The sequence below is a fragment of the Tinamus guttatus genome, unplaced genomic scaffold (genome assembly GCF_059628265.1).
Source record: "Tinamus guttatus ecotype Peru unplaced genomic scaffold, ASM5962826v1 Tinamus_guttatus_pri_ptg000530l, whole genome shotgun sequence".
NCBI classification, from domain to species: domain Eukaryota; kingdom Metazoa; phylum Chordata; class Aves; order Tinamiformes; family Tinamidae; genus Tinamus; species Tinamus guttatus.
The window spans coordinates 1,445,373-1,472,504 of NW_028289064.1; the positions used below are offsets into that span (position 1 = coordinate 1,445,373).

General features: G+C 38.8%; 1 protein-coding gene across 1 annotated transcript in view; it reads left to right on the top strand.

Annotated features, from left to right (window-relative positions):
* The window catches only part of PARD3 (par-3 family cell polarity regulator), a 435,290-nt gene that overhangs the window by 328,736 nt on the left and 79,422 nt on the right, over positions 1–27,132 (top strand). Inside the window, 1 exon segment of the mRNA XM_088534020.1 lies at positions 8,644–8,901. Coding sequence (XP_088390146.1) covers positions 8,644–8,901 — 258 coding nt within the window.

A 27,132-nucleotide genomic window follows, 5' to 3' on the forward strand; every position in this document is an offset into this window, starting at 1 on the left:
GCAGTGTCTGTGAAGGACTGATATGTGCTGAGCCTGTGTCAATGTTCCCTTTCCTCAAAATATACACATATGGGAACAGCTGGTCCTCACACACCTAGCTGCCGCATTCCAATGTCACCCAGCAGTGCTGCTTTCTGGCATTGTTCTAAAGCCGGGAAAAAATGCAGAGGAAGAAATGACCCAGCAAAGCAGGCGTGTGTGAGAGAGGAAACCGGCGTTTCTAGCACAAGAAGGGTTTTGAGGCTGGAGTTTTCAAATCAGGTCTCCGTAATAGTTGAATCTTATAATCTGCTTCCTTGCTCCTTCAGGCAGGCAAAGAGCTAAATAGGAAATTAGAGCTATGTTAATCTAATGGTGAGGGATCTATTGTCATAAGTGGAAGTGTCATTAACTCTGGGCAGTTTTGAAATGCGAAAGCAACCAACATTTCATTTCCTGACAGACAGCAATGACCTTCTTTGCTATAAACACTGTTCTCAGCAGGATAGCTATTCCAGTCACCCAGCTGAGTGATCCTCCACTACTGGAGGACCAGACATAAAGATTAAGATATAAAAAATCATTTACAGTAGTGGTTGTTTTGGAGACTGGCGAACATGCTGTCTTTCCCATGTACCTTATGCATTCAGCTCTCATTGACACACATCTTTTTAGAAAAAAGGAACACAAAAGATATCACATCCCCCGCCCCTGCAAAAAAATCTACAAGCTATTAACTACGCAAAGTTGTTTAAAAGCTGCATTGAAATGTAACTATGATGGTAATTTACAGATTTCTTTTTTTTTTTTTTGGTCAAAATAAGCAAGGATTTTTGCTTGTTTATGCCAGTCTCAAAGAAAGCAAATTTGAGGTAGTCTGCTTTCACTTTGGAAGGATGAGGGAAGAGCCAAGGAGTTGTGAAAGCAGGAGTTAGGGAAAGGGAAAGGATAAAAGAGATGAAGTATTCCACAAGATCAGATAAATAATTCCAATGTCTCTTTTATCTCCACTGATAAACTTGGTCTCAGGTTTGTGCCTGTGTTTCACCTGCTTGTATGTATAGTATTCACTCTATCATCTCCTGCACATTTTTGTTTCTTTTTTCTTCCTTTATCTTTTGCCACCTTGTTTAATGGTTTTATTGTTTAATGGCTTCTCGTGAAAACAAGCATTCTTCCCCTTTTGAGCAAGGGAAAAATTATGAGAGATAGCAGCTACTACCACATATTCGAGTTGGCAGATTGGCAGTGATTGCTGAAGGAGAGTGAGAAATAAGACTATTTGTGTAGGTGAACTTCTTTCATTTCAAGATTCCAGATGCTCTTTTTATGCAGCCCTTACTATCTCTCTCTGTTCTTGTAGTAACATTACATAGGAAATATATACATGTAATTTCTTTTTAAGTAGTGAATTATAAAGAGAGATCATGCCTTTTTTTTCCCAAAGTAGGATATACTGTGTATGCCAGGAAGTTCCCCTGCCCCCAGTATCTAGTCTCAGTTATTCTTGCTGCAGTTCAAATTCCTAATCCTTGCCTTAGAGATGGAAAACATATTATTCTTTTCTTCGTTATGTATTAGAAGGCTGCTGTTTCATTCCCACTGTGTCTTTTTCTTCAGCACAGCAGCTTGACATTGCTGACTTGTGTAGCTGTCATCTGGTAAAACTTCCAGATTCATTCCTGAAACAGCAACTCACAGGCTTTGCCCACTATTTTTTATTTGTATGCTTCATTATTCGACTACGTGCATTACCCCCTACTTGCCATTATTGAAGTTCATTTTATTTTAAGGTCCACTCTGAAAAATGTCCATTGTTCAAGAGTATTTGAAATTTTAATGCTTCCCTCAAACAATCTTGCATGTGGGTTGTGTGTGGATTTAATGACATCGTAATTGATAATGAAAACCTTGAGTAAAATCAGATGTAGGAGGGAGATCCTGTAGAACCGTAGCCCATCTGTGTTTCTGGTGTGACTGTAAATGGCTGTGAACTGCTCTCAAGATAACGTTGTAGGAGCTGCTTAGTTCAACCTGTTGCATCCACCCGGCTGCAGTTTTTCTTAGCCTAAAATGTGCTGCTCCTCCTCAAATTCACAAGGCCTGTTACTGTGTTGTAGAAGAAATCAGCTTGACTTGGCCACATCTGTTCTAGGTGAATCTATGATGGCTACTGCTTGTCCCATTAGCTCCTCTGTTCTTACCAATAGTTTGTTTCCAAGTTCCCAAATTAAGCTGATGGGTTGATAATTCTCTTGCTCTTCAAATGCATATTTGCCATTTTCTAGTCTGTGAATTCTGCAGGTGTCCTATGCAGGTTCTCGTGGTTACTGTAGCCAGTTCAGAGTTTGCCTCGGGCCGTTGTGTAACTGGGTTCAGATCTGAAGTTCAACCCACTTACTTAACCATTCTCTAACTAACTGGTTCTTCCCTATTCAGATTGGAGGTGGCAGTGTTGGTGGCCACCTGCTTGCAGCCAACCATTTTAGTGAAGACAGATGCAAAGACAACAAAGCAAAACAAAAAAAAAAACTTTAGGCCTCAAGTCCCCTCAGCATCATCTGTCAATACCATTCCCTCAGTACTGAGCTGGGAAGCAACCTTTTCTGTGCTCCTTCTTCTACTACTAATACAATTACACAATGATTTATTGTTATCTTTAAAGCTCCCTGCTCCCTTTATCTCACGTTGTGCCTTGGCCTTTCTGATTTTGTCCCTGTGTGCTTGTGCTTGTTCTGAGCAAACTGGCTGCATTTCGCGTGCTTTCTGCATGTGCTTGAGGTGTGGGGGAAGTCACATTTCAGCCTGCCGGCCGCACATGGATGTGCTTGGGAGATAAGGCAGCAGTGTTCAGTTTTTCATTTAATAACTTGAAAAAGGTTGGACATCAACCTTCCAATTTAAAAGTGATATTTTCATAGCAGTATTTTCTGACTTTTTTTTTAAACATGCAAAAATTTTGAATGAACTGGTAAGCATGTGAGGAGAGGGAGGTGTCTGCCTTGTTCACAAGCTACCACGGTTAATGGCCGTGATTATCTGCTGCCCACAGCGATCCTTTTGAATGATTTTCCCAGGAAAGCAGATGGCTTTGCTGTGAGATGGTTCAGAACTGTGATAACTGACTAGCTCTAATTGCAACAAGAAAAGATAAGTGTCATATGTTGGTTCAGAGGGAAGTCACAATAATGTCTATAATCAAGGTACCCTAATTAAAAGAGCAGTTGTCACAGAGTCACGGAGTCACAGAATGGTTGAGGTAGAAAAAGTCTGCTTGGATCCAGAGAAAGGCCTGAGAAAAATATGGAATAGACAAACTGCCACAATGACTTGATTGCCAAAAATTAGGAAAAGGGCCATTAGAGCCCCAAAGGCAGTCGGGCAGAGGCACAGGAGGAACTGCAAGACCTGGCTTACTTGCTGGCATGTTGTGCCCAGGAGGTATTTTGTGAAGCAGGAGGGGACATAGCTGACAAGATTTGGCCAGTGGCCAACATATCTCCTGACCTCTTTATTAGAAGGGATGTCTGGCAAAATTTGACCTGAATGTTGTCATCCCATCCGAATAACTTAAGCTGACTGGCTTTATAAGCGTGGGGTAGTTGTTGTCTGTCTCCAATCCATCATGCAGAAGCATGCCACTGATGGGCAGAACAACTGAGAACTGGCAGTGTTGAATGGGTTGTCATTTAGCTTCTGTCCTTACACAGTGCTGTTTCTGTACTTAATAAACACTGTCAGCTATCTCGCATATGTGCAACTGCAAATGTTCACTACTGACTTTGCAAAGCAGCGAGTCTCGGTGGAAAAGGCTACGTTGCGTAGTCGGGCAATAGCTGAGTCTTGGCAGCAGCAGGAGAATTAATTGAATTGACCAAGCAATTGCGCACCAGAAGCGGCAGCCAACTTTGTTTCTGATCTTATGGGAGGGCATTGCTGTCATTGCAATAACAAATGTACTGTGCTTGTCATGAATGCCCTTCCCAAACTGTGTTCATCAATTAAGATAAGTAGTTGCTTTTTTCCAGCGATCTAGATCGCTCCTATGAAAAAGATCCCACAGAAGGGGACTGAAGGTCCCAAAGAATTGAGAATGTATTTATAATTTCACTCTTAACCCTATTTGAGTTCGGGGTGTATTTCTCTTCTTCAGCAAACTTTGCTTATTTGCTTTTACTCAACACAGCTCTGCTTTGAGTTTTCCAGAGCTGCAAAAAGTTAAGGTTGAGCTCAAATGGACTTTTTTAAAATATTGTTCTCAGGGTGGGATCAGCTCAGAGGCTAAAAAGTTTAATTTGGTATCTATCTATGTGTGAGCTACACGGCTCTATGCCCACTGTGGTCGAGGAAAGTGTACTCAACACAGGCAGTAGAGCCTAGAGAAGGATTTAGCTTAAAATGAAGCCCTTTCTGTTGTTCAGCTGAACAGCTCTCTAGACTCCACTGACTGAACTGTTGACTGAATCTCCCCTGACTCCCATGAGGGTCCAAAATCTATGTTTAAAGGTAAATTTGGGTGCCTATAGTAGCATTTGCCTTCACCTGCAAACTGAATCTCACCCCCAGGCCTTTGAAAAGGGAGTGAGATCTATGCTCTTCTCTGGAGGCAGCTTTCAAAGCTTTCCCCTTACTTTTGTGACCACCATTTCACATGCATAGGAATTACTGTACAATGGGTATGTCGATCATTACAGGATTTGCTTGCAATGAAAAGCTCTTTGAACAATTATAGGAAGTTCTGCAGCTAACAATATTGTCATTTGAAGCAGTTATCATTAGCTTTTGAATTGAATGCCACAAAAACGTATGAGGATGGCTTATACCTTAACTGAACATTATAATTTGAGTCTCAAAAGCACAACAGTGCATTGTTGACATTTCAATATTAACATTTCATCGAGAAGTGTTTAGAAACTTATTGGGATAGCTTTTGAATTTTAAAAGTTCAGTTGCATTTAAACTCTGCAAAATTGATAACTGTTCTTGCAAAATTCTTTGAAGAAGGAAGGGGTTGTATAAGTGCTAAGCATTATTATTGTTGTTGAAACACACAAAGTCTGTCGGAAGGCCATAAATCCTCAAAATTATTTGATTTGAACTTTCAGACATATGTATATTTATGGTGCCATGTCATAAATGAATATAATTCAGCAAGAACAGGTTAATACACATATCTGAACTGAGAAATTGAAGAACTGTGGTCAAACACTTCTGCAGATTGAATTTAAATACCAGGAACATTGCTGACTAGGGTCGAAGTATAGAGCAAATTCCACATTCTCATCTGTTGTGCACCTTGTGTTTACGTAATTATTTTCATCTTTTCCACTATATTTGTCATTAGCATTTTCCATATGTATACTTAATGAGGTATGTGCTGATAGATGAGTTAGGCCATATCACATGTATACACATCAACACACTCACACAGAAGGACGGGGTCTAAATCAAAATAAATAAATAAAAAGTAGCATTAGGTTCAAGTTATCTCTGTGTAAATATATTCAGAGTTAAAAACTACCATAATTGCAGCAGTGATAGTGTAATGTTCCACTGATAACTATTACTCTTTTCAAGAATAAATTTAAGTAATTTTTCTTTGTCTTTTGTTTCCCTTAAGCTTGGAGACATAATTTTTAAATATAGTATGTCCTGAAGAAGGCAAAAGGAAAGCTGCATTTAAACAGTATTCTAAAATGTGTTAAGTAATGATGTTTGTATTTTTCCACTGTGAAAGTGATAGGAATTGCAGTGGTTTGACAGAAAAAAAAATTAAGAGATCAAAACCAAAGCATTTTGATTGTCAGTATAGTTGGGTGTGTTACAACTTTTACCTGAGGATTATCCATTGTTAAGCATTACTTACTACAAATGATAACCTAGTACTTCCGTTAGAATTAACAGGAAAGCTTTATAATGACTTTTTCAGATTCTAATTTTTAATACTACACATGTGTATTAACATGTTGTATTAACAATGATAGAAAATTTTCTAAAAATTTTCCTAGGGAATACGAACATTATTATTTGCATAACACTTCAATAATCAGTTCTCTCCCACTTGAATAAGAATCGTTATTCTTTGTTAAACCATGCGTGGGAAAAACTTGATGTTCTTGCTGCAAACTGAGCTATTTAAAAGTTCAAAACTATTAAATAGCCGTTAAGCAGATCCACGACAAAACTTAGTTAACAAAAACTGGAGGCACTCGTGTCCATGCATGTAGAAATCTTATGGTATTTGTGGACAAATGTTAAATACATTTATCAGCATGTCTCATGGCAGTCATTAAAGCCATGAGACCAGTATCACTGGCTAGGTAATTATTATAGACACTATAGGTGAAGTTTTCTTTTGTTTGAAAGGTTTATTCTATGTGTTACTGCTATATAGACAGCTATCTTGCCCTAAAGTTTTGGGTTTCTGCAATGCATCAAATTTTGTTTTCTCAAATTGGTGCCAACCAGTCTTCCTGTATTTGATGATATATTGCCCATTGAAACTAAAATTAAATGCCAGAATTTGCCAAAATCTAAGAAATTTCTGATTTCTTTAGTTTTTTCCATTCAGAAGAGAAATATCACTAGGTAAACATATTCCTCCCCAGGGTAATTAATACAGTACTGCAGATTGGAAGTGAAATCTGCCAAGGTGAAACAAAAAAGAGCAGGTGATTTTCAGGTCTTTTTTTCCTTCCTCATAAATATCTTCAAAATGGTTAAGACTGTAAACTGTTTGAATTGCTTTTTGTGCAGCTTTGCTTTTTGAGTAGAAGGTTCTTTTTTTCCCTCTTTTTCTTAAAAAACAGGCATGCAGAAACAGTTTAAAATGGAAATGATTTTGGATTTCAAATTCTGGGTTCTTTCTTTGTCAGTTTAGTGTAGAATAACAAAAAGCAAAAAGCCTATTCCAGGTTGAGGTCTCTAATTGCAGAGGAGCATGCTGCTAGCTGAGTACCTTTGCTGTTTTCTTGTCCTTTTTTCCTCTTAAAATAAAAAGCAAGCAATAAAGAAAATAATTAGCTAATGGCACACTGTTTGCAAAACTGATTTCAGAAATATTTGGTGGTTTAAATAATGCTTTCTGAATCAGAACACTTCTACTTGCATTTTTATTTCACTGTGGCTAAGTAAGAGTGGGAGTTGCTACAGGAAGAAGAATGAGCCAGAGACAGGGCATAATTCAGGACCTGTAAATGAATCACCAAACCTTAGACGTAGACGGCACCAGCTGTTGAAGGGAGATCAGCTGCTCGGTTTTTATCTCACAGTCAGTATCCTTGGTTTGTACTACTGGGATTTTTGAGGAAAATGTATTTGCCCATCCATCTCCTATTCCCTTCTTTGTTCCCAGGAGCCTTGTTAGCACAGAAAGGACAATTTTCACAGACTCAGATGAAGACACTTAAACTGAGACGCCCACGTACGAGCTAGGGGCTTGGTTCACTTGTGCAGCACAGTCACCTCGTGTCACTCGAGGTGTGGCGGCACGTCCAGCCGCTGACACGCGGCACAGGAGCTGGGGCCCAGCAGAGTCATCTGGGGATACCCTGGGCTGAGCAACCCAACCAGGGCTGGCGTACGTGAGCCCCCAGGGGAGATCCAAGGAACAGCATGAAAACTGCCGGCAGAGCTCCTGCTTTTTCAGGCTTATTTTCAAAAGAGTTGGAAGCTTTGAGAGGGAACACATTCTCCTATTGGGAGGGAGAAGACAGCCTGGCATTTCATTTTACAGCGATGGCAGGGTGCTAAATTGGTCTGGGGACACTATTGTTTTGTTTTGTTTTTTCAGTTCACTCTGCATGTGTGTGATAGGCCAGGTTTTCTAGAATGCCAAGAAAACTTTGAAACCTACTTCAAATTCTAGTGTTTGTCTGCTTTGGAAAGTACGCCCTGTGCTCAGTTTGTGTTTGTTAGATTCCTAAATGTCATCTATTTTTATGCCTCACTTTTTATTATACAGCTAAACAAGTGCATCTGGATTAAAAAAAAAATCTTTCCTTTGTAACTTTAACATGTTGATATTTTCAGAGGAGAAAATGTCTACTTTGGAGAGGTGTCTGATTCAGTTCGTTTTCACTGTAAACAAATAATAAAAGAAAAATTGCCGTTTACTGCACAAATGTATGCGCGTGTGTGTGTGTGTGTGTGTGGTTTAGCCTTACAAAGTTGTTAAATTGCAAAAGAAGTATGACTTTAGTAGTGTTGGAGCAAACAACTCTTTTGAGGATGATTTATGAATTTCAAGAGACATTAAAACCACAAAATATGTTTATGGGAGTATGATATGATATGAATGTTGTCTGGCCACTGGAATCAGAAAGGCCACATAAAGTCCTGAACATCCCGAGATGCATAAGACCACAGGTAAACCCTGACAATTATGACTAGGCATTATTTAACTAAGAACAGACTGTGGATGATCAGATTCTTCCTTAAAAAACTGTTGATTGTAGCAGGAGCATCTCTTAGGTCTAGACTTTGATAAACAAAGTAAACCTGAGATTCCATGGCAAACTCAAACAGAAAACACTCCATCCGTTTCATTAGGATGAACTGCATAAAGTTTTTGCTGGCTAGTGAGAAATATTGTTTTAGTGAGGATGAAACAGTGCTCTCATATGATTAAAAAGAAATAGTTTCAGCCTTCTTTTAATTTTTCAGAATTCAAGCAAAAACGCGAGAATTTCGAGAGAGACAAGCTCGTGAACGTGATTATGCCGAGATTCAGGATTTTAACCGGACATTTGGCTGTGATGCGGACCCAATGTATGCTGGAATTGCTTCCTATGACTCTTCTTCAAGCAGTGGCACCATAACTCTGAGTGGCCGACCGCAGAGTCCCCGGGAGGGCCAGACCGTGGAGGCGCTGTACGCACAAGTGAAGAAACCACGCAACGCAAAGTCTTCACCTGTAGACAGGTAGGCACCAGACATCAGTCAATACTTTGCTTCTAAATTCATTGCTATAATGCTCTTTGTCAGAGGAGATGACTGTACAGCAGTTGGAAAGTCAGATCTGCATTTTTATTAATGGCTTTTTAAAAGCCTTTGTGTAGAAAGGTATTGAGCTCACACAAGTCAAACTGTAACAGGATGAGATATGAGGTTTTTTTTTCTCCTCTCTGAAGAGCTCCAGCTTTTCTTCTCATTCTTTGAAATGGTTTTGAATTTTAGAATCGCTGTTTGATATAATGCAAATTAAATTCTAGCTTGAGACATCAGCTAGTTTATTAATCAGAGCTGTAGTTAATATGGCTCTGGAGTACACATTTCTAAGCTATTCACAACAGTTACAAAATCAGTGCAAAATTCTTACAGTCGAACAAGATGTGGGTTAAAGCTTACCTGGATTCTAATCCTACAGTCCCAAACTTCAGCCTAACATTTGGATTTTGAGGGATAAAATATGGTTTGAGTGAGCTCCAAGTCTGATTTATGAATTGTTTTCTCTTCTTGGGCCATAGCTAATGATTTCTACATTTCCTGTGGCTACATAAGGCTTTTGTTCATTAGCAGTGAAAATACGTCGCTCTTATTCGCTTACATATATGATGTTGTATTTCTGCCTTTTCTCAGCTGTACAAAAAGTAATACTGTAATCCTAGTATAGGAGGCATTGTTAATTTATTCAGGTCATTACTTTAGTAAAGCCACTTGAATGTTTTGTTTCCTACCCCATTCTTAGCAGAAGATAAATACCGCACTTTCCCCTAAATCAACAAAATAGTGTCTTTGCTTTCAATATATCTCTTCATGAGTCCACATTGATCTTGCATATTCTATTTTAGGTCTTAACAGAATCATCTGGCATTTGCTTTTAAAGACAGTAGCTGTCATGCAGAGTTCAGCTAATTGTCTAAAGCTGTTTTTGATTGAGACTGAGAGTTGTGTATTTAACTCTCTGCTAGATCCATTTTAAAAACTTATTTTCCTCGGAGAATCATATAGTATTGTGAACAATATATCATCTAATAGGACAAATAATGACATTTCAGATGTGTTTACTGTAAATTCTTACTAAAAATTCACAACCACCTTTTTTACGTTGTCAATCCTATTATTCTCCTGTATTGTACTGTGTGAAAGGTCTTTTTATATTAAATGTACTTTTGTTTATTTGTTTATTATGGATATGGACATATGCCTGAGTATCTGAAATCTCAGCACTTCTGTGACTTCGGAGAGGAAGGCAGCTCAGCCGGTTAATATGGCTACCACGTTGTGACTCCCACGTCTGTTTTTGTTAGACCAAAGGTAGTGTTTCATGCCTGAATTGAATGGCATCAATGTCATATCAACAACAAAAAAATTTCTTTGATGCAAACCTGGCACGGTGAAATAGAAGACCTGCATGACCCAGCTAACTCTGTGTGATGGCTGATGAAAGAGCCTGGAGAGAGCGAGTAAAAGTGAAGTTATGGCTGGAGCACTGAGGGAATACGATGTTAATCATAAGGGTAGGCTAGAAAAGCAATGTGGTAGTTTTTGCACTTTCAGGCCATTCTGCAGAAGTGCAGAGGAACAGTGGGCTGTACTTCACACAGCTGGATCCTGCTGTGTGACAAAAGGATCTTCACCTGGCGTGCACTGCAGCTAGCAGCAAGTTGAAAAAAAAAATTGCAGGTCAGGGACAAGACCTGGAGCCAGAAAAGCCTCCCTGAGTTTAGTGATGAAGGAATGATATGGGACATGCAGCAAGAAATATCTAGGAAAGAATAGATAATTGAAATGAAAGCATGTGGGATAGTCTTTGCTCTCTGCTCACAGATTTATCAGATTCCAGAGCTGATAAATAATGTTGCAACAACTGGTGCAGTCTAGGGTTCATCGTCCACTCTGTATCTCAGGGCCAGAAAATGTGTTGCTTGCAAGGAGTCCTTGCTGCTCCTTAGGCCCAGAAGGGGATACCTCAGTCTTGGAGGGAACAGCTTTCCTTCTTTCTAGTGTTTTCTAAAGCACATCTCAGATCTTGACTCCAGGCAATATTTAGCCTGGCTCACAGCTAATGTATCTTGCCAAGGCCACTCTGTGCTTTTCAGACTTTATTTTAGTTGCATCAAAAAAGACAGTGTAATCTGAGCATCGTAGTTCTGTCCACTAGCGCCTGCAGTGCTGATGCCTATCTGTGTCTGCCCACGTGCTCGATGGCTGTCGGGCACCCCACGTCCCTCTCAAGGTCACCTCTCCAGCGACAAGGCCTCACCTCTTCCTCGACATCTCCCGTGAAGGCCTCTGCTCTGCCCACCACTGCGGGCCTCTTTGTAGGCTTGTTCTCCAGGGAGCGCTCTCCTCTGCCATAAAATTTAGCCTGATAAAGCTCTGAGAAATGTAATGAGAAATGCTTGCTTATTGCCCTGCATCTTTAAAATATTATTTCCATTAGCACTCACCTATGGTGAGGATAATTTTCACTTTGCGCTACCCCCTTGCTCCTACCACCCTTTCTTCTCCCTGAAATTTTCAGTGATTCCCTGGCCAGGAGATGGTTGTTTCCCATCTTTGTGGATGGTAGAGGGAAGAGGGAACAGCGTGTTACCCTCGCAGTGACCTGCCAGGAGCTGGTAACGGCCAGTCTGTCTCAAATCTTTAGCACTCTCATATTAAAAGCAGCATTGTTTATATGAGAAATGTTATTTCTATTACAGTTCTGTGCTTGGTGCCAAAGAAAATTTGACATTTAAATATGTCTAAAAGGTTATTTAAAAGTCTCATACAAAGAAGCCTATAACAACATGTCCCATAATAGTTTGCATACCATTGTTGAACACTTATGACAAAATTTTCTTTAACTTGCAACAGAATTATTGCATCTGTGCATGAGGCCTTGTCAGGGTTTGGTTTTCTTTATTATTCCTTAAATATCCTTTTTTTATTTTCATCAACATATGCCACCAACTAATGCAAGTTTAACTGTATCATGGCATATGAATGATAACAAAGAAGAGGACAAATATGTAAACAGTTCATCAAAATACTGGACAAAATGTTTTCTGTTCAAGTTTAAAGATATTATGAGGACAACTATTGAGGTGCTTTGTCAAATGATGGAACCATGAAGTTCTCAGTCACAGGCCTCCTGGTTATTTTATAACCTCATTTGAACACAGTGTTAAGCCTGTTTTTTATTTCTCCTTCATGGGCATATTTTATGCTTGTATGTATTCCAAGCACTGAGGTTATAGCCAGATTTTCCAACACAACAAAAGGACAAAGAAAATGTTTGTTCTTTAAACAATTTGTCCATTCATTTCTCTAGATTAGAAAATGTATTGTCTAATGCCAAAAGAGAACAAAGAAAAAAGAGATGTTAACTTATCTGTTGGAAATATAAACTTTTGTCTGTGTGAAAGTAACATTGCTTTATCTGTCTTACCACCTATGGCTATAAGACTTTTGATGAAAAATTAAAAAAGCTACTATGGGACTCGCACACTACAGGAAAAATACTGCAGGACTTCTTACAGGATTTGGAGCTGGTTAAGAAGCTGCTAAGAAGACAGATTTATGTTGTGATCAGACTTAAAGACAACATTGATAGATATTGGTAGTTTTTCTTTTTTTAAACTGTGGCATTATTGTTATCCATTAAGTCAAATATGTAGGTCAAATATGAGAGGTTCTTTATTTTGAGCTCCTTAGGTAATCCATGCATACTTGTAGATCATGTGAATCTTGAAACACATTTTAAATCCCAGTAACACTAATTCTGTCTAGCGCACTAAAAACCTGTTTGCTGGTCTTGATCCTAAAGAATTAAAGTAGTCTCTTTTTACTAACATTGGAGTTTACTGCTCAGAGGAATTGAAACTCTAGTAATAAATAAATAAATAAATGTTTGGAGTGATTAGTGATCAGTATAGATTTCAAATACCTCAGCTATCTCTGCTACAGTTCTTCCCTCCTCTGTGCTAATAGTTTACAGAGCTGAGCTTCTAAGAACATTTTTCACTTATAAACTTTTTAAAGGAGAGAAATCTAGGTGAAATGTATAATCTATGTTTATCTTACTGTTCTAGAAATAAGTGTCTTGAGAATTGTGCTCTTGTGGATAAAGCTTTTAGTTTAGCTACAGAATATCTCTAATATGTTTTGCATCATTCAGAAGAAAAGCTGCACTACTGATCAATAGTGTTTTTCATATAGATGACAACGATGCTATACAGTAGGGTTTTACAGCGATCACCTGACATCCATAGTTGAGCAGTCTGCAGAAAGACAACTCCTAATGGACGTTTACTGGCTGTCGCTGTGTAATCATTTCCCACCAAGAGTGCATTGTCCTGAAATATAATTGAAATAAAATAGGCACTGTGCTGCTGTAAATCTAAATAGCTTGAAAATAGTAGGCTAGACTCCCCCAGCTTGCTGAGGACATTTTAATGGAAACGTAAATACCATAATCATATGCTTTTTACATGCATTTTGCCATTAAAAAGAAAAAAAAAATGTTCATTTTAGAAAAAGAGACCTTTATGAACTGGTTTCTTTTTATCAGAAGTGGAACCAAGTTATGTCAAAGGAATATTTGGAAACTGAAAATAACCCCAGTTGCTTGAACTGTCATCTGCTTGGCGGTAGGAGACAAAATGCTGCTTTTAAAGTTGCACTGCTTATTTTGTTTCCTGATCTTCCAAAAAGAAAGAGAGAACATTTTATTTAGATGTTAACTTTTATTTGCTGAGCAGTATCTTTTTGTTTAAATTGAAATGAAAGTGATGAATTCTGGAAGGTGGAAAGCGACATTCTAATATGATAGAGGAATACATAAAGCCTGAAGTAAGTAGACCCTGTCTTTCTAGCATGTATAAAATAACTTTCAGCAATAGCAGAATGGGTCGTGAAAGCTATGAAGTGTTATATTGTAATGCTTGGATAAATATTTGTTAAAAACACAAAGGGCTCGTGCTGTTATATTAAGCTTCTCTTTTATTGGTAGTGTCAGTCAGAGGAGTGTTCTTAAAGTCTGCACAATCGTTTATGCATTGAAAACCAAGCTTACTGCCAGACCCATAATAGATGAAGATATGAGTTATTACTCAGGGTGACACATCCTCTAAGTGCCAAGATACTTCTTTTTTTCTTAAATTAGGAGATTTTTGGCAGTTCTTGAACACGCTCTGAGGTACTAGCAGAAGAGCTCAGCACAAAGGGAAAGGCCACTGGGCTATAAATCGTCTAACCAGTGACATTTAAAATGGGGAGCTGTGCAAAAGGCTACCAACCTAGACTGAATAAGCTTGCGAGCCAGCGCTTCCCTCCTACCTTTGTTTACCTCTGTTCTTGGCTGCAGCAGCTTTTCCTGCATCTCCGCTCGTGGGTTTCGTTCTGCTGGTTGCCTCTGAGTCCTTATCATCTTCCTGGCAGTATCAGCCCTGCTGCAGCATGGTGGAGCTCATTGCCACCGAGGCTCTGGCTTCCAGAAAGACTTTCCCGGCCTGGAAAATGGCAGGAAGGCTGTTAGGGACAGGCAGACTACCCAAGGCAGCCTCACGGAGAGCTGTGGGTTAATAAACTGTTTGCAGTTCCCTCTCTTGTAAAACTGAAAATAATGCTTGGAAATCATTGTGGTATTTTCCTCCTCTGTCTGTTATAACCTAGAGAAGGATTAGTTAGAGCCTCTGTGAGACTCTTCACGGGGTTTAATTTCACTTTAGCGCTAACACATTGCTTTTTTTTTTGTTCTTCTCCTCTTCATCCTATAAGCCAGTAATCCTTACCCCCAGGACTGTCTAAAAATTAGTTTGGTCTCTTATAGACCCATGTATTTAGAACCCAAAAGACACTATTAGCATTGGCATTTTATTATCTTAGCTTGGTTGTTTTCTTTTGTTCTTCCATCTTGATAGAATATAAGACAAGTTTTAATATAAATTCATGAGGATTTATGTAGACTCCCTATTGTGTAAGCATGCAATTGCCCTCCCTGTTTGGGTTACAACTTTGGTAGAATAAATGGCAGACTTACAGTGAGCACCATTCAGGATTCCGCTTTTAATTACTTGGAAGTCCTGGTTTCTCTTTGAATAAATGCCCAACACTGGTACTGTTATGAGAACCATGTCTCTCCACTCTTACCACAGGCACAGCCTCACTTAAACCCTGGTATTTTTGCTTCTTCCCTCTTCAAGTTGGCGTGCTATGTAATCTAAAGACTGACAGCTATTTGCTTATTTTTACAAAAGCAGCAGAAGTTGTTACCTCTACAAATGGTTGTAGTGGGAAAAGGCACTGAAAGATAAGAAAGGGATGAGCTTGCTGGTCCCGGGTTACAAACCAATGAAGTGAAACGGGGCCACTTAAACACATACCTCTCCCCCAGTGCCGTAGTACTCATAGCCAGCTGTCACCCTGTGCTGTAAATTACTGGGATCCGTTCGTTTTTGCAATTTTCAAGTCTCTTAAGTACAGCTATTGCTTATGATGAGCCAAGATAGTTATAGCAGATAGATCAAAACCTGTCACTTTTCATCAGATTAACAGTATAATATACGTTAGTGTTTAAAGTATATTACAACTGTATTATGCATAATACTTTTCACTGGTATATTAGAGCAATTTGCATAGAGATATACATTCATTAGACATTTTGTTGCTTGGATGAAACAGAGAACAGCTTTTAATTTCTTCAGATGATGGAAAGTAGCATTTAATTAAAAACAAAAAACTTGAATACTATATCCTAGTATGAATCAAAACATAATGAAAAGACCAGAAAAGCCAATGTCTCAGGCACTGAAAAATTATTTTATGACTTGAGATTGCAGTCCAAAAAATGAGCTGTGTAACACACACATCTTTATTTCCCACTAATACCTTCAATAAAATTTTGAAAATCTGGAGTGCTTTATCCTGAGCCCAATATATATTTATGTGTGACTATTCAATTGTGCAAAACTGAAAAGACAAAGGTTCTCCCAGTTCTTAATGAAGTGCTATGATCCTACCAGTGTAAACTCTTAAAATATGTTATTTTCTAGTCCTGCTAACTGAAATGTGGCCTGGGAACTGATGTTTTGCAGCATTTGAATGCCACAGTTTAATCAGTTTGGTTTGTTGATGTTGCTGAATGTGGCAGTTTATAAGTGGAATAAAAGTTCATGATTTTTCTGTCTTTCATGTCCCTCCAGTGAACCCATCTGTTCCTCTTTGGTGCAGGCTCCAGCCCTGCTCTCCAAGCCGTGGGGTTTTGTGTGTTTTGGGGTTGTCTAGTCATGGGGGAGAAGTGCACAGGCAGAGATGGGGAGAGACTCCATCTCTGATTGCTGGAACTAAGTAGATTTTTATTGTAACACAGGACTCATTAGATAAAGTTTTCAGTCCAAAGATACTATTAAAAAAAAAAAAAAAAAAGTATTCTGCAGCTCCAGAGTTAAACTAGTATTTATTCACAATTTAGAAAACTTTGAGCTTGCTGATTTAGTAATATCCCTCTAGGGAATACCTCTAGGTATGCTTTATCCCTTACAGGTATAAAGCAAAGGCACTCAGAACTTGTTCTGGTATTCATTTTGTCCAGTGAAGAACATCTTCCTGAATAGCTTGTTTGGTGCACAGTTGTGCTTGGGGCCAAGGAGTTGCACCGCCTTTGGGCAAAATGGATATGTTGATTATAGTATTTGAGAAGCATTTTTCAGGTGACATTTCTTTAAAAGTGGCTTTAAGAGACATAGGAATGGGCTCTTGAAAAGAGGCTCTTCATAAGACCCTTCTGTTTTCGTTTTACATGCTGTTTGCAGTTAGCTCATTAAATTATTATAAGGTAATGGAAACATACGAAAATAGTTTATATATATATATGTGTGTATATATTTAGGAAGGAAAGTAACATCACTTCATATGAGGGTGGGGGGATGTTAATTCATTTTAACATCTTGTAAACTCATTGAATGATTTCTTACGCACCATGCCATGTTGGGTACCCTGGAAATTGTGAAATTGGTTTAAAATCTTACTTCTTTTTTTCTTGGCTGAAAGACTGAAAGTCTTCACTTGAAAAATAGTGTATATTAGTGGAGCACTGCATTTCATCGTTAATTTTAAAAGAACTTGCTTGTAAGGTGTGTGAAATCTTGTTCCTTAAGGCTCACTGTGATACAAGATGTTAAAAGGTTTCTTGCATGACCTGTTTTATATCATTATGTATTTCTGAAAAAAAATCTGTTCTAATATCAGACTTGTTTATCTACTCTAGGGTTTTTTTTTTTCATTCCTTAAAATGCTAGTGACATTTAAATAGGTTTTCAATCTGAGGCATTCTTAGAAGTCTTTCTTACATGATGATGTATGAAATGTTATTGCAGTAAATAGATCAGGAATTTGTAATGGATAGGTAATTTAATCTACCCCAAGTTTAGACTGTGATATATAAGAATTAATTTGTGAAAGAAAAAAGCAAAGGAGCACGATTTTGTATCGTTTTAGTTTTTCGGTGTAGTTTTGTAACAATGACACATGGCACATCTCAGTGTCTGTGATGGAAATATCCTCTGTGTCCGGCCGTTCAGTTTCTGTTACAGCCTTCCCTCACTCCTAGCTCTCCCTTTAAAAGGAAGCACAGTAGAAATTAGAATGAGGAGAGAGTGCTGGCTTAATACAGCAATTAGAAACCATACCACTCCAAGGGACGAGAGGGTGAATGGCCCTCATACTTCTAATTTCCACTTCTCTTTGGGAAGGAAATGTGTTTGCAGAAACCCACTGTGCCCACAGTAACAGGCCTCCTAGGCAGGAGGGGTGATTGCCCTAAAAGTCTCTGACCTGGTAAAGGAAAGGAGACAGCAAATAATAGTACAAGTCTTTATTTTCTGATATGTAGTCATGGCTCATTAATAGTTGTAGGATATATTATTGGGTATGGTGTGTTGCAGAGAAAATGAACAGAAGCTGCTTGTTATTTCTTTGTGATTGTATTAATAGATATAATGTAAAACATAAAAATAGAGGGAAAAACTAGAAAACATTTAGCTATATATTATTTTGTATATCATCTTGTGCTGTGTATCATCATATCACTGTGCTGTGTCAGTTTGCTTAAGATAGATAAACTCTATGCATATTTGCTAAAATGTTGACAAATTAACCCAACCATTTCTAAGGATTCCTAAATGCCCATCAAGGAAGGAAGGGATGCACTGAAGCTGTTTTAATTAGCAAAGTGTGATTTAAAGGTTGCTAAAATCAAAAAGAGCTTATTCATTTTTCATCAATAATCATTTTCCTTAATATTTCATCAAAACCTGCTGATTTGGAGACCACCTTCTGGGCTTTGATTCATTATGACTGTAGACGTAATTTAATTTTTCCCCTTTTTCTCATTCTGTGATATGCGCTTTCATCTTTGAGACATTGTTAAGATATTTCTAACATTCACAGATTGCTAATTGATCCAACTTTTTTAAAACTGTACTTAAGGTAGAGACTTCTGCTCTGGAAGCAATTTTCCATGCATTTGCTTTTACTAATGTTTCTTCCAATCTTTGTATCTGGTAAAATATCTGTTCTTTTATACACGCATTAAAGTTGAAAACTTTTTTTTTTCTGGTCCTAGTACAAATTGTATATGATATAACAAATGAGGTAAAAAAAATGTTACTGATTGAGGTTAAGAATGTTGCTACAATTAGTAAGATTGCACTGTCACTAAGTTAGGCATGTGGACATGTTTATTGTTCTTCTAAAAATAACCGTAAGAAAGTGCTGTAAGTAATGTGTCTTTTTTAAAATCTAAATCTGTGGAGGATCATGAAGAAAAGCAATTATGGGAATTTATGTAAAGGCATTTTGTGAAAGGAGGTACAATTAAAAGGAACTGTTCCTTTCATTTTAGTAAGATATCTAAGTTTTGTTCACTGGTATTTTCCAGTCCCTAAGTCTGTTTGTGTTACTATTTTGAGATTCATAACCTGTTTCTTCTGGTAAGGTCTTCATTGTACAGTGGTATCCAGGACATCAGCACAATTTAGTGGGTTGGAAACACACTACCAGAGAGAGACACCCTGGCCCTTTTCTGCGGTTGTTTGGAGAAGAGTTGCGATCTTCTTATTTCAACTTCTCTTTGTTCATCTTCCTCTCATGAAAGTTTGTCAGACTCCCTGGATGCAGCTGATGTCCATACTGTGCTGCATGGTGATTTAGAGCAGGGGCATTTTTTTCTTTTACTATTCATAGTGATTTTCCTCAATCCAGTCTAATTTGAATTTCAAAGTGTGTCCTTTAAGTCTTCCGTAGATGGTCAGAACTAAATTGTTGTTTGTCTTCTAAAGCCACATTGAACGCTGCATGTAGACTGAATTTCATTAGCTGCACTATTTTTGATGTCATTAAAATTGCTGCAGCTTAAGATGTCAGAATTTAACAGGAAAATAGGTAATGCTAGACAGCATTCAGTGTCAGGGATAATCCTACTTTATTGGACCTCATGTTTGCATTTTTTAATATTTCTCCTCACACTCGGATACCGCCGTCATCTCTGCACCATGCTGTATGGTGGATGTGTGTCCACCCTTAGTAGTACATGCACACATGTACGGAACATGATGTAAGCATACGGATATGCTTAACTGTGACAAATTTGTTGTGTTTTCATCTGGTTTTGCATTTGCAGATATATGTATATATAAAAATTCTCCTTCTCTAAAAATGTATTCTCTTTACACACACAAGCATACATGCCTTGAAATAGTCATGCACACACTGCTCTAATTAAGCCAGGTTGCTCCAGCCTGCATCCAGCTCAGTCCTGAAGATCTCTGAGAATGGAGGTTTCATAACTTCTTGGAGAGCCTGTTGTAGTGTTTGACCACCTTCATGGTTAACAGCTGACCAGCTAAAGCTCCTAAGACTCAATCAGGAACTTCCCATGCTCCAGTTTATCTCCATTGCCTCTTATCCTATTGCTGTGCCAGTATTATTGTGTATATAAGTGTGTGTGTGTGTTTGTGTATATATGTGTGTACTTTCTGAAAATCTAGGAATATCAAAATAATTTTTCAGATACTGAAAGAAAATTTTGAAGTAATAAGGATTACCTTGGGAAATAGTTTTTCATTGTTAACAGTGAAGTTTTCCTGGAGTGATTTCTGAAGTTTATTTTTTCTTAAATCACGTATTATATTTCTGTACTTCAGAGCTACATTCAAAACTTGAATCCAAGGTTTGAGGACAAAGCATAGCTCTTAATTACTCTTTAACATTCATCCTGAAAACACAGGAACCTTTTCTTCTTTATTTCACAGATTGTGATTTGTGCGTGTGATGTTCGACCCATCAAAAATAATGTGCCTGAAACCCCTTTTAGCAAACCCCTCTGCGCTGTGTGCACTGTAGGATTGCATCCGCTGCTTGGATGTACTTGGTAGTAGCTTTTCAGCTGGCCCCATTCTGCTGGAGGACAACGGTGTTGCAGTGGTGCCCGGGCACTGTGGTTACTTCCCCAGACCTGCTGCTATGACAATCATCTACCTTATTCTTCTAAAGAATTTTCAGCGTTTCTGGTTTGGTTCTCAGGTTCTGAAACTCATCTGCACAAATGTCTGGGCAAAATAAATCATAGCTCCCAGCGAAGTGATACCGCGTTGGCAGGGAATTGTGGATCAGAGGTTTCCAAGCAGGCATCAAACCCCCGCTCACCTTCGTTCGTTTGTGAGTGGAGAGCTGTGGCTGGCGAGCGCTGTGGCGCTGTCGGAGCGGAGCCTCGGGAGAAGCGAGACCTGCCACGGAGCCAGTGGAGGCTGAGGGGAGAAAACAGAGCCGCTCTCCTGTGGAGATCAGAGCGCCACAGGATGGTGATGGGGGAGAGAGGAAGCTGCCTGCTGAGCTCTGCTGGCCTCGCTCCCTCAAAAACATCCACTGCCTTCCTCCTTGCATGAGGTGTAGGATGAGCTGCGTGGGGTAGCCTTTCATCTAGGTACTGTATTTTCAAAGATCCTAAAGAGCTTCATAACCTTTAATGGAGACTTGTGCTCCATATAAAGTTCATTTTGTTCCTCAGCTGATCCCCTTACCACTCCCTCTGCTGACAAGCAACCACCTGCACAGTAAAAAACTGCTGGTCTTTAATTGCATATAAATCAGGGCCAGGCAGTGGAGATGAAGCCAGGAGAGCCTGGAAGGAGAATTTAAGTGAAAAAGGTAATTACCTGAGCTGGAAGGTGGCCAGGGCACCAAGGTTAACGCTTGTACACTGGTGAGAAGTGCCTAGTGATGTTCTTCCAGAAGCCATTTTCTACTGAATTATAGAAAAGACCTTGTTAGTCACTTGCTCTAACTCCCTTCTTGCACTCAATTGATTCCTGCTATGGTTTCTTCCATTCCCGGTGCCGCACATATTCTGTCACTTTGAAGTGGGGTTTGTCCACCAGCTTTATGTGGAGAGATAGATGGCTTCTCTTCTTTTATAGCTCTGTTTGGGAGGAATGCTTCATGATATTTAACCTAAATTTTTATTTTACCACCTCCATGTTGTCATAAATGTAACCAGGGCTAGGCAAGGAAGATATAAAGTGTCTGAAGTTTCTAGTACTTGCTTGAGGATGCCCCTGAGAGCATAAGAAAGGGGAAAAAAAAAGATTTTCATCTGTTTGCTCTTCAGGCACAAAACAAGTTAAATTAGCTGGTGCTGGCAAACTCACTGCTGTGCTTATGCAGCTGCAGTGATACAGGCTAGCTCAGATGCCATCTCACTGCAGACCAGATATTCCCTTACTGCCTTCCTGTCCTCATCTGCTTGAAGACAATTGCAACATCTTTTTTTTTTTTTTTTGTGAACTTAGTTGAATCATATTTTTCATACTTCACTCTCTTAATTCATTACACAATCTTGGATCTTTTTATGTTCCGCATGCAGAGTGAAGGAGTACAATTTGAAGCCTTTACTGGCTATAGCTGGAGTTATTCAAACCTGCTGTTTAGTGAGGAGATATGCAGGTCTGAGCTGCATGCTCCTCCCTTTTTGGAAGGGTCCAGGTATACAAGAACACTGAAAAGTATTTTTCAATTTATTTCTCAGTAGGATATTCATCTGGTCTTAAAATTCACAATACCTTCATCTGAAGAGGCCTAGCTCTTGAATACATATTTCACTACTAGTAGGAGAAATAAATCTCCATTTGCTCTTGACCTACTTTTTGATGGGTGCTTTTCATTTGTCAGAAACCTACACTTATGCACAGTCTGTCCTAATTTTATATTGTGCCTGTCAGTGTTACCTGAGCAACTCTTCAGAGGAGGTATGCGGGATGCTGTGTCTGCTGGCTCATATGAGAATGGCTGTGGCTGCCTAGAAGTGAAACTTTATGGCTGAGCTAAGTCTCAGCTGTGGTTGTAATAGCTCAATTCTTTAGAGATGGGCACTGAAAAGGACTGCTGCACATTCAGCAACAAGTCGCACAATCTCTAACATGTTTAAACTGGGAGGATTTTTGTTTTTTGTTGCTGTTACTTTTTACAACTGACAACATAGCAATTATAAGTAGAAATATATTGCCATGTGAGAGGTTTGCTTAAACTTGCATGTGATTTTAAAATTCTCTGTGGTTTACAGTTCTCAGTCTGGTTTACAAACTGCACTAGAAGACAGGAAATAAAAGGAGCTTAAAATCACACGTGCAGAGGATGGCAATTTTATACAGTAAATAAATAATTAGGAAGGAAAACATTAGGGAAGTAACCGATGTGAGAGGAACATATCAAAACAGGAGGAAATAAAATTGAGGGAAAAAGAAGTGAGAATGAGGGTGTGTGTCAAAGGCAAATAGTGCTCAGAGACAAGAATTTGGAAATGACAAGGAGTGGGTACGAAGATAGTTGCTGGCAGGGGTGTGTGTGTGGAAGAAAGGTAATTACATTTCAGCTGTGCTTAATCTATGTCAGTAAGCTCCTTGACTATGATATAATTCACACACAATTCACCAGAATGCAACCAATTAAATTCTGCTTTAATATGTTTTTTTCCTGTATGAGTTTTCCTCCAGGATTCACCTGAGATTAGGCAGTCAAAGACATCTGAGCTCTGTTCATTCCCGCCCTACAATTTCAGTCGCGCTCAGTTTTGTTCAGAAACAAAAGTGAATCGTTGACTGCCGCATCCCATCATCTAAATTCAACTCCTCTTCCCTTTGGTATCACATCAGAATAGCTTAAAGAGGCGAAAAACAGCAGGAGACACAATGTAGGTGTTTAGGTTCTTGCTGCTTGGTCACATTACTATCTTGCTGTATCTGCAAGAGAGTTGCAAACTTGATTAAAGAAATTAATGATGAGAAACAAAGGAATGAGTGAAGAGAACAAAAGAAAAAAGTGAAGAGACCGTGGAAGAAGTTTATTGCATGCAAGTCATCCAATTATCCCTCAGAGCCCAAATCCCTTGTCTAATTGCCTAAGTTGATCCTTTAGGACTGAACAGATTAAATGAAATAGCAGGGCTGGTGGAAAGCAGCCTTTGGGAGGCATTTAGTGAACAGGCTTATGTGAACAGCAGAACAGAGTTTCTATCTGTTTCTGTTTGTTTTGGCCTTCTGTTATCAGAAGAGTAGCAAAGAATGAAAAACATGAAGGCTTTTGATTTGAAAATGGTCCCTTTAGCTCAGAGTTAAGGCACTGGGGGGTGCTGGGAAACCTACCCTGATGCTTTTTATGCTATGCTGGTCTGTGTATGGTATCTCTCTCCGTGGGATCATAAAACTCTCACTTTACACTATATTAAGTTTGTTTGGAAAATTGAGGGAAAAGAAAAACTTCTTTAAAATATCTCACTGAGAAATCACTAGTCACTGGAGAATGTCAGGTTTGAGCTGGCTTAAAAATGAGAGCAAACTGCAGCCTAAATACTTGTCCCACAGCAACTGTGTGTGCCAACCAAAACCAAACTCACAACGGACGAACAACGACTATGAAGCTTAATGTTCCTCACAGGACTTCTGTTTAATGCTTTCTTTTGCATGTGCCCCAGACAAGAAGGAGTTCTCACTAATGGTCTAGTGCCTCCTTCGGTCATACCAAAATGTGTCCTATAATTATCCCTTTCTGGACAACATCATCTCCCTAACACTGCAGCTCTGGAAGGAAATGAGATCAAAAATCTCCCATGAAAGTGGGGAAAGCTTAAAAAATAATCTTCCCATTTTTGTTTCCTTTTATCCAAAATGTTCAGTTTTCCCCAGTACATTGGAGCATGAAGGAGGTCAACATTAACAAATCCTCGAGCAGTGAAGCAATCTTATTATATTTGTACTATGCCATGGAGTACGGTGTTGCACTCCATGACTTTACAATAAAATCAGGTTGTATCCCACAAAGGTGTAGTTTTGCTATGTAAAGTGCTAAGATGTAAGACAGCGTTAGAAGGAAAAGAGGTTACAGAAATATTAGCTGGTTCATCTGGATGTCCTCAGGTGACATCCAGCTAAGAAATTAATTTCCTGAGAGAATATGTACAACCTGCATCAGAATGGAAACATTATTTGTGAATTGGAAGAAGCTTCACAGAGAGGACAGAGAAAGAAATGCATTTTCAGCAATCCTAAATCTGATTAATACCTCCTTATACCTTACCTACTTATACTTTAAATTTAGCAATAGAAATGTATGTATTTCTTTTAATCCTATTTTTATTTCCATCAAAACCTATTTTCCAAACCTGCTCTGCAGTGAACATTGAAATGATTCATGCAGTCAGACCTCTCTGAATAATTGATACATTTTGACAGGATGAATGTACAATGGATTACATTTGCTTCTCAATATATATATGATGATTAATGTAACTAGGTCTTACGTGTATTCATCAAGGGGAGAAAATGCCCCAATGTGAATATTATTTGATGGTTCATTGAACTGAACTTTGATACTGCACTTAGGCGTTGTTAGCATTAAGATAGTCATGATGGATCTAACTGTCAAACTGGAAAATTTCACTGAGCTGGAGAGAGAACTTGGTGAAATGTAGAGAATTTAAAGAAACATCATTAACTTGTTTAGACCCCAAATTCCTATTTCTAAATTCTGAAATATTCTCTGAAATATGAGTGGATGTTTCTTAAATACTCCAATTTGATATGATTACATTGGACCTAAATATGTCAGGATGCGTTTTAGCCAAAGCCATAGAGGTTCCATCAAAAATAGTTCAATGCTTCAAAAAGGAGCATATTCATGGCTAATTTAGGAAGCCAAACTATCTCTATAGTCGAAGGAGAGAAGCAATATTCTCAGGAGGGCAATTCAGAGCATCTAAGTGATATGCCTAGAGGCAAGAGTGGTAAATACTCCCTACCCATATATATTAATCTTGCCCTGAGGTCATTTAGTTACGGAGTTGATATTAACTCATTAAGTCCAAAATAGACCAAATTTATTCTCTGTGCACTGTACAAATGGAAATCCATTCCTAAAGATTTGGTTGTCCATAGTTTTTTAGGCTCTCTTACGCTATTATATGCCCCTGATCGTAGTGAATGAGCATTAATTTGAATCTAACTTAACCAAATCTGCGTGAGATTTGGAAATGCTGTAATTTTCATAAAATGGAGGCACTGAGGAGTCTCCTCACACACAATTAGTATAGGTATTCTAATGTAGGAGGGAGAAATCTGCATATAGTCAGTGGACAAATATATCTTAACAGGCTGTCTGGGAAAATGCCTTCTTCCAATGTCTGTGCAGGAAATGTGGTTTTCCGGACGTAGCTACTGAACAGATGTGTGGCTATCCCATGAAAGACAAATGCAGTGCCTAAATGTAGGTGGCACTTTGAGTATCCTGGAGGGTGTCCCAAGCTGACCAGCCTCAAAGTCCCATCTAGGAGGATGTGAGGCTGCTCTTGAGCCTTTTCATATCTACCTTTGCTATGGATTTTGGGCTCTTAGTTTTCTGTATCTAGGCACCTGAATTACTCTTGCCTGTGTACTATGACTTGATGGAATCGCAGCAGTTTGCAGCAGACAGTTAAGCTGAATCTAGCATATCAGAATTCTGGTATCTCAGCAATTGTAACACTGCTAAGAAAGTCATTGCATAATGTAAGCCCATCCCTCCAAATTGAATAAGATATTATTTTAAGACTTGTAATGGAATTTTTCTCACCAGATAATTATAATTGGCCCTATAAGTAACATAAGTTTTAAATATTTTATGTTGGCAATGCCAGCACAACAAAGGACTTACTTAGCATGAGAAGAATGCAAACGGATTTTCGTTTTACTTTGAATGCAATGATCATTAATGGAAAATGGTTTTTAAATGATTTTCAATATGGCACATGTGTCTTTTTTAAGTGCTAATCTTTTGTAGTGTCTAACTCTGAGAGCCATCCTGGTATGATGATGTGGGCTGTGGGAGGCCAGACATGACTCCTGAAGGCTTCAATATGAGTCTAGCAGAAATCGCTTTATTCACGTTACAGCACTCTATTTATCTACTACCTTCCTGCTAAGTCATCTAGCCACGCGTTCGCTTACATTGCGATTGGTTACATACTACTGTCCACGCATCTTCTACTGTGCTAGGTTGGCTGTAGCTATCGGGGCACACGTTTACATGATCAGCCCGCACACAGTCCTCTATCCCGCACTGAGAAGCTTGTTTACAGGTTCTTCCTCTCCTACTTCTCTGTTCTTCCGGCTGGTGACTTTCCCACCATCTTTTTGCCTTGGTCTTAGTCCGGCTCATCGTATCTGTCTTCTATCGGGAAACCTCCGTTACTTAGATATGCTCCCATAGTGGGCTGCTCAAAAGAAGGGAATGATCTATTCTTCCTATTAGTAGCATATATAGGAAAAAATAGTAGTAGATTTACAGGGCAAATTAAACTTAAGAAAAAGGTGTCTGTCAATTGGTAAGGACAGTGAAGCACTGGAAGGCATTGCCTGTAGTGTTTGTGGCTTCCCTCAGCATTAGCAATCTCTGTAGACAAGGTGAAGATGTTGGCATGAAGCCAGGTACAGCTGATTCTCCTCACACTAACGACCTTGCAGCTCTGTTGTGCAGCCAGGGGAAACCATCTCAATTCACTTAGCATTTTTGTGTTGATGGTTATGTGGTCTTGCATAGACTCTCTTTGATGAAAAGTCCCTGACTTGACTTGACTTTTTTTTTTTTTTTTTTTTTTTTGTCTGCACATTATTCCTTTTCTGTTGGTCATGTAAGGTTTGGTGA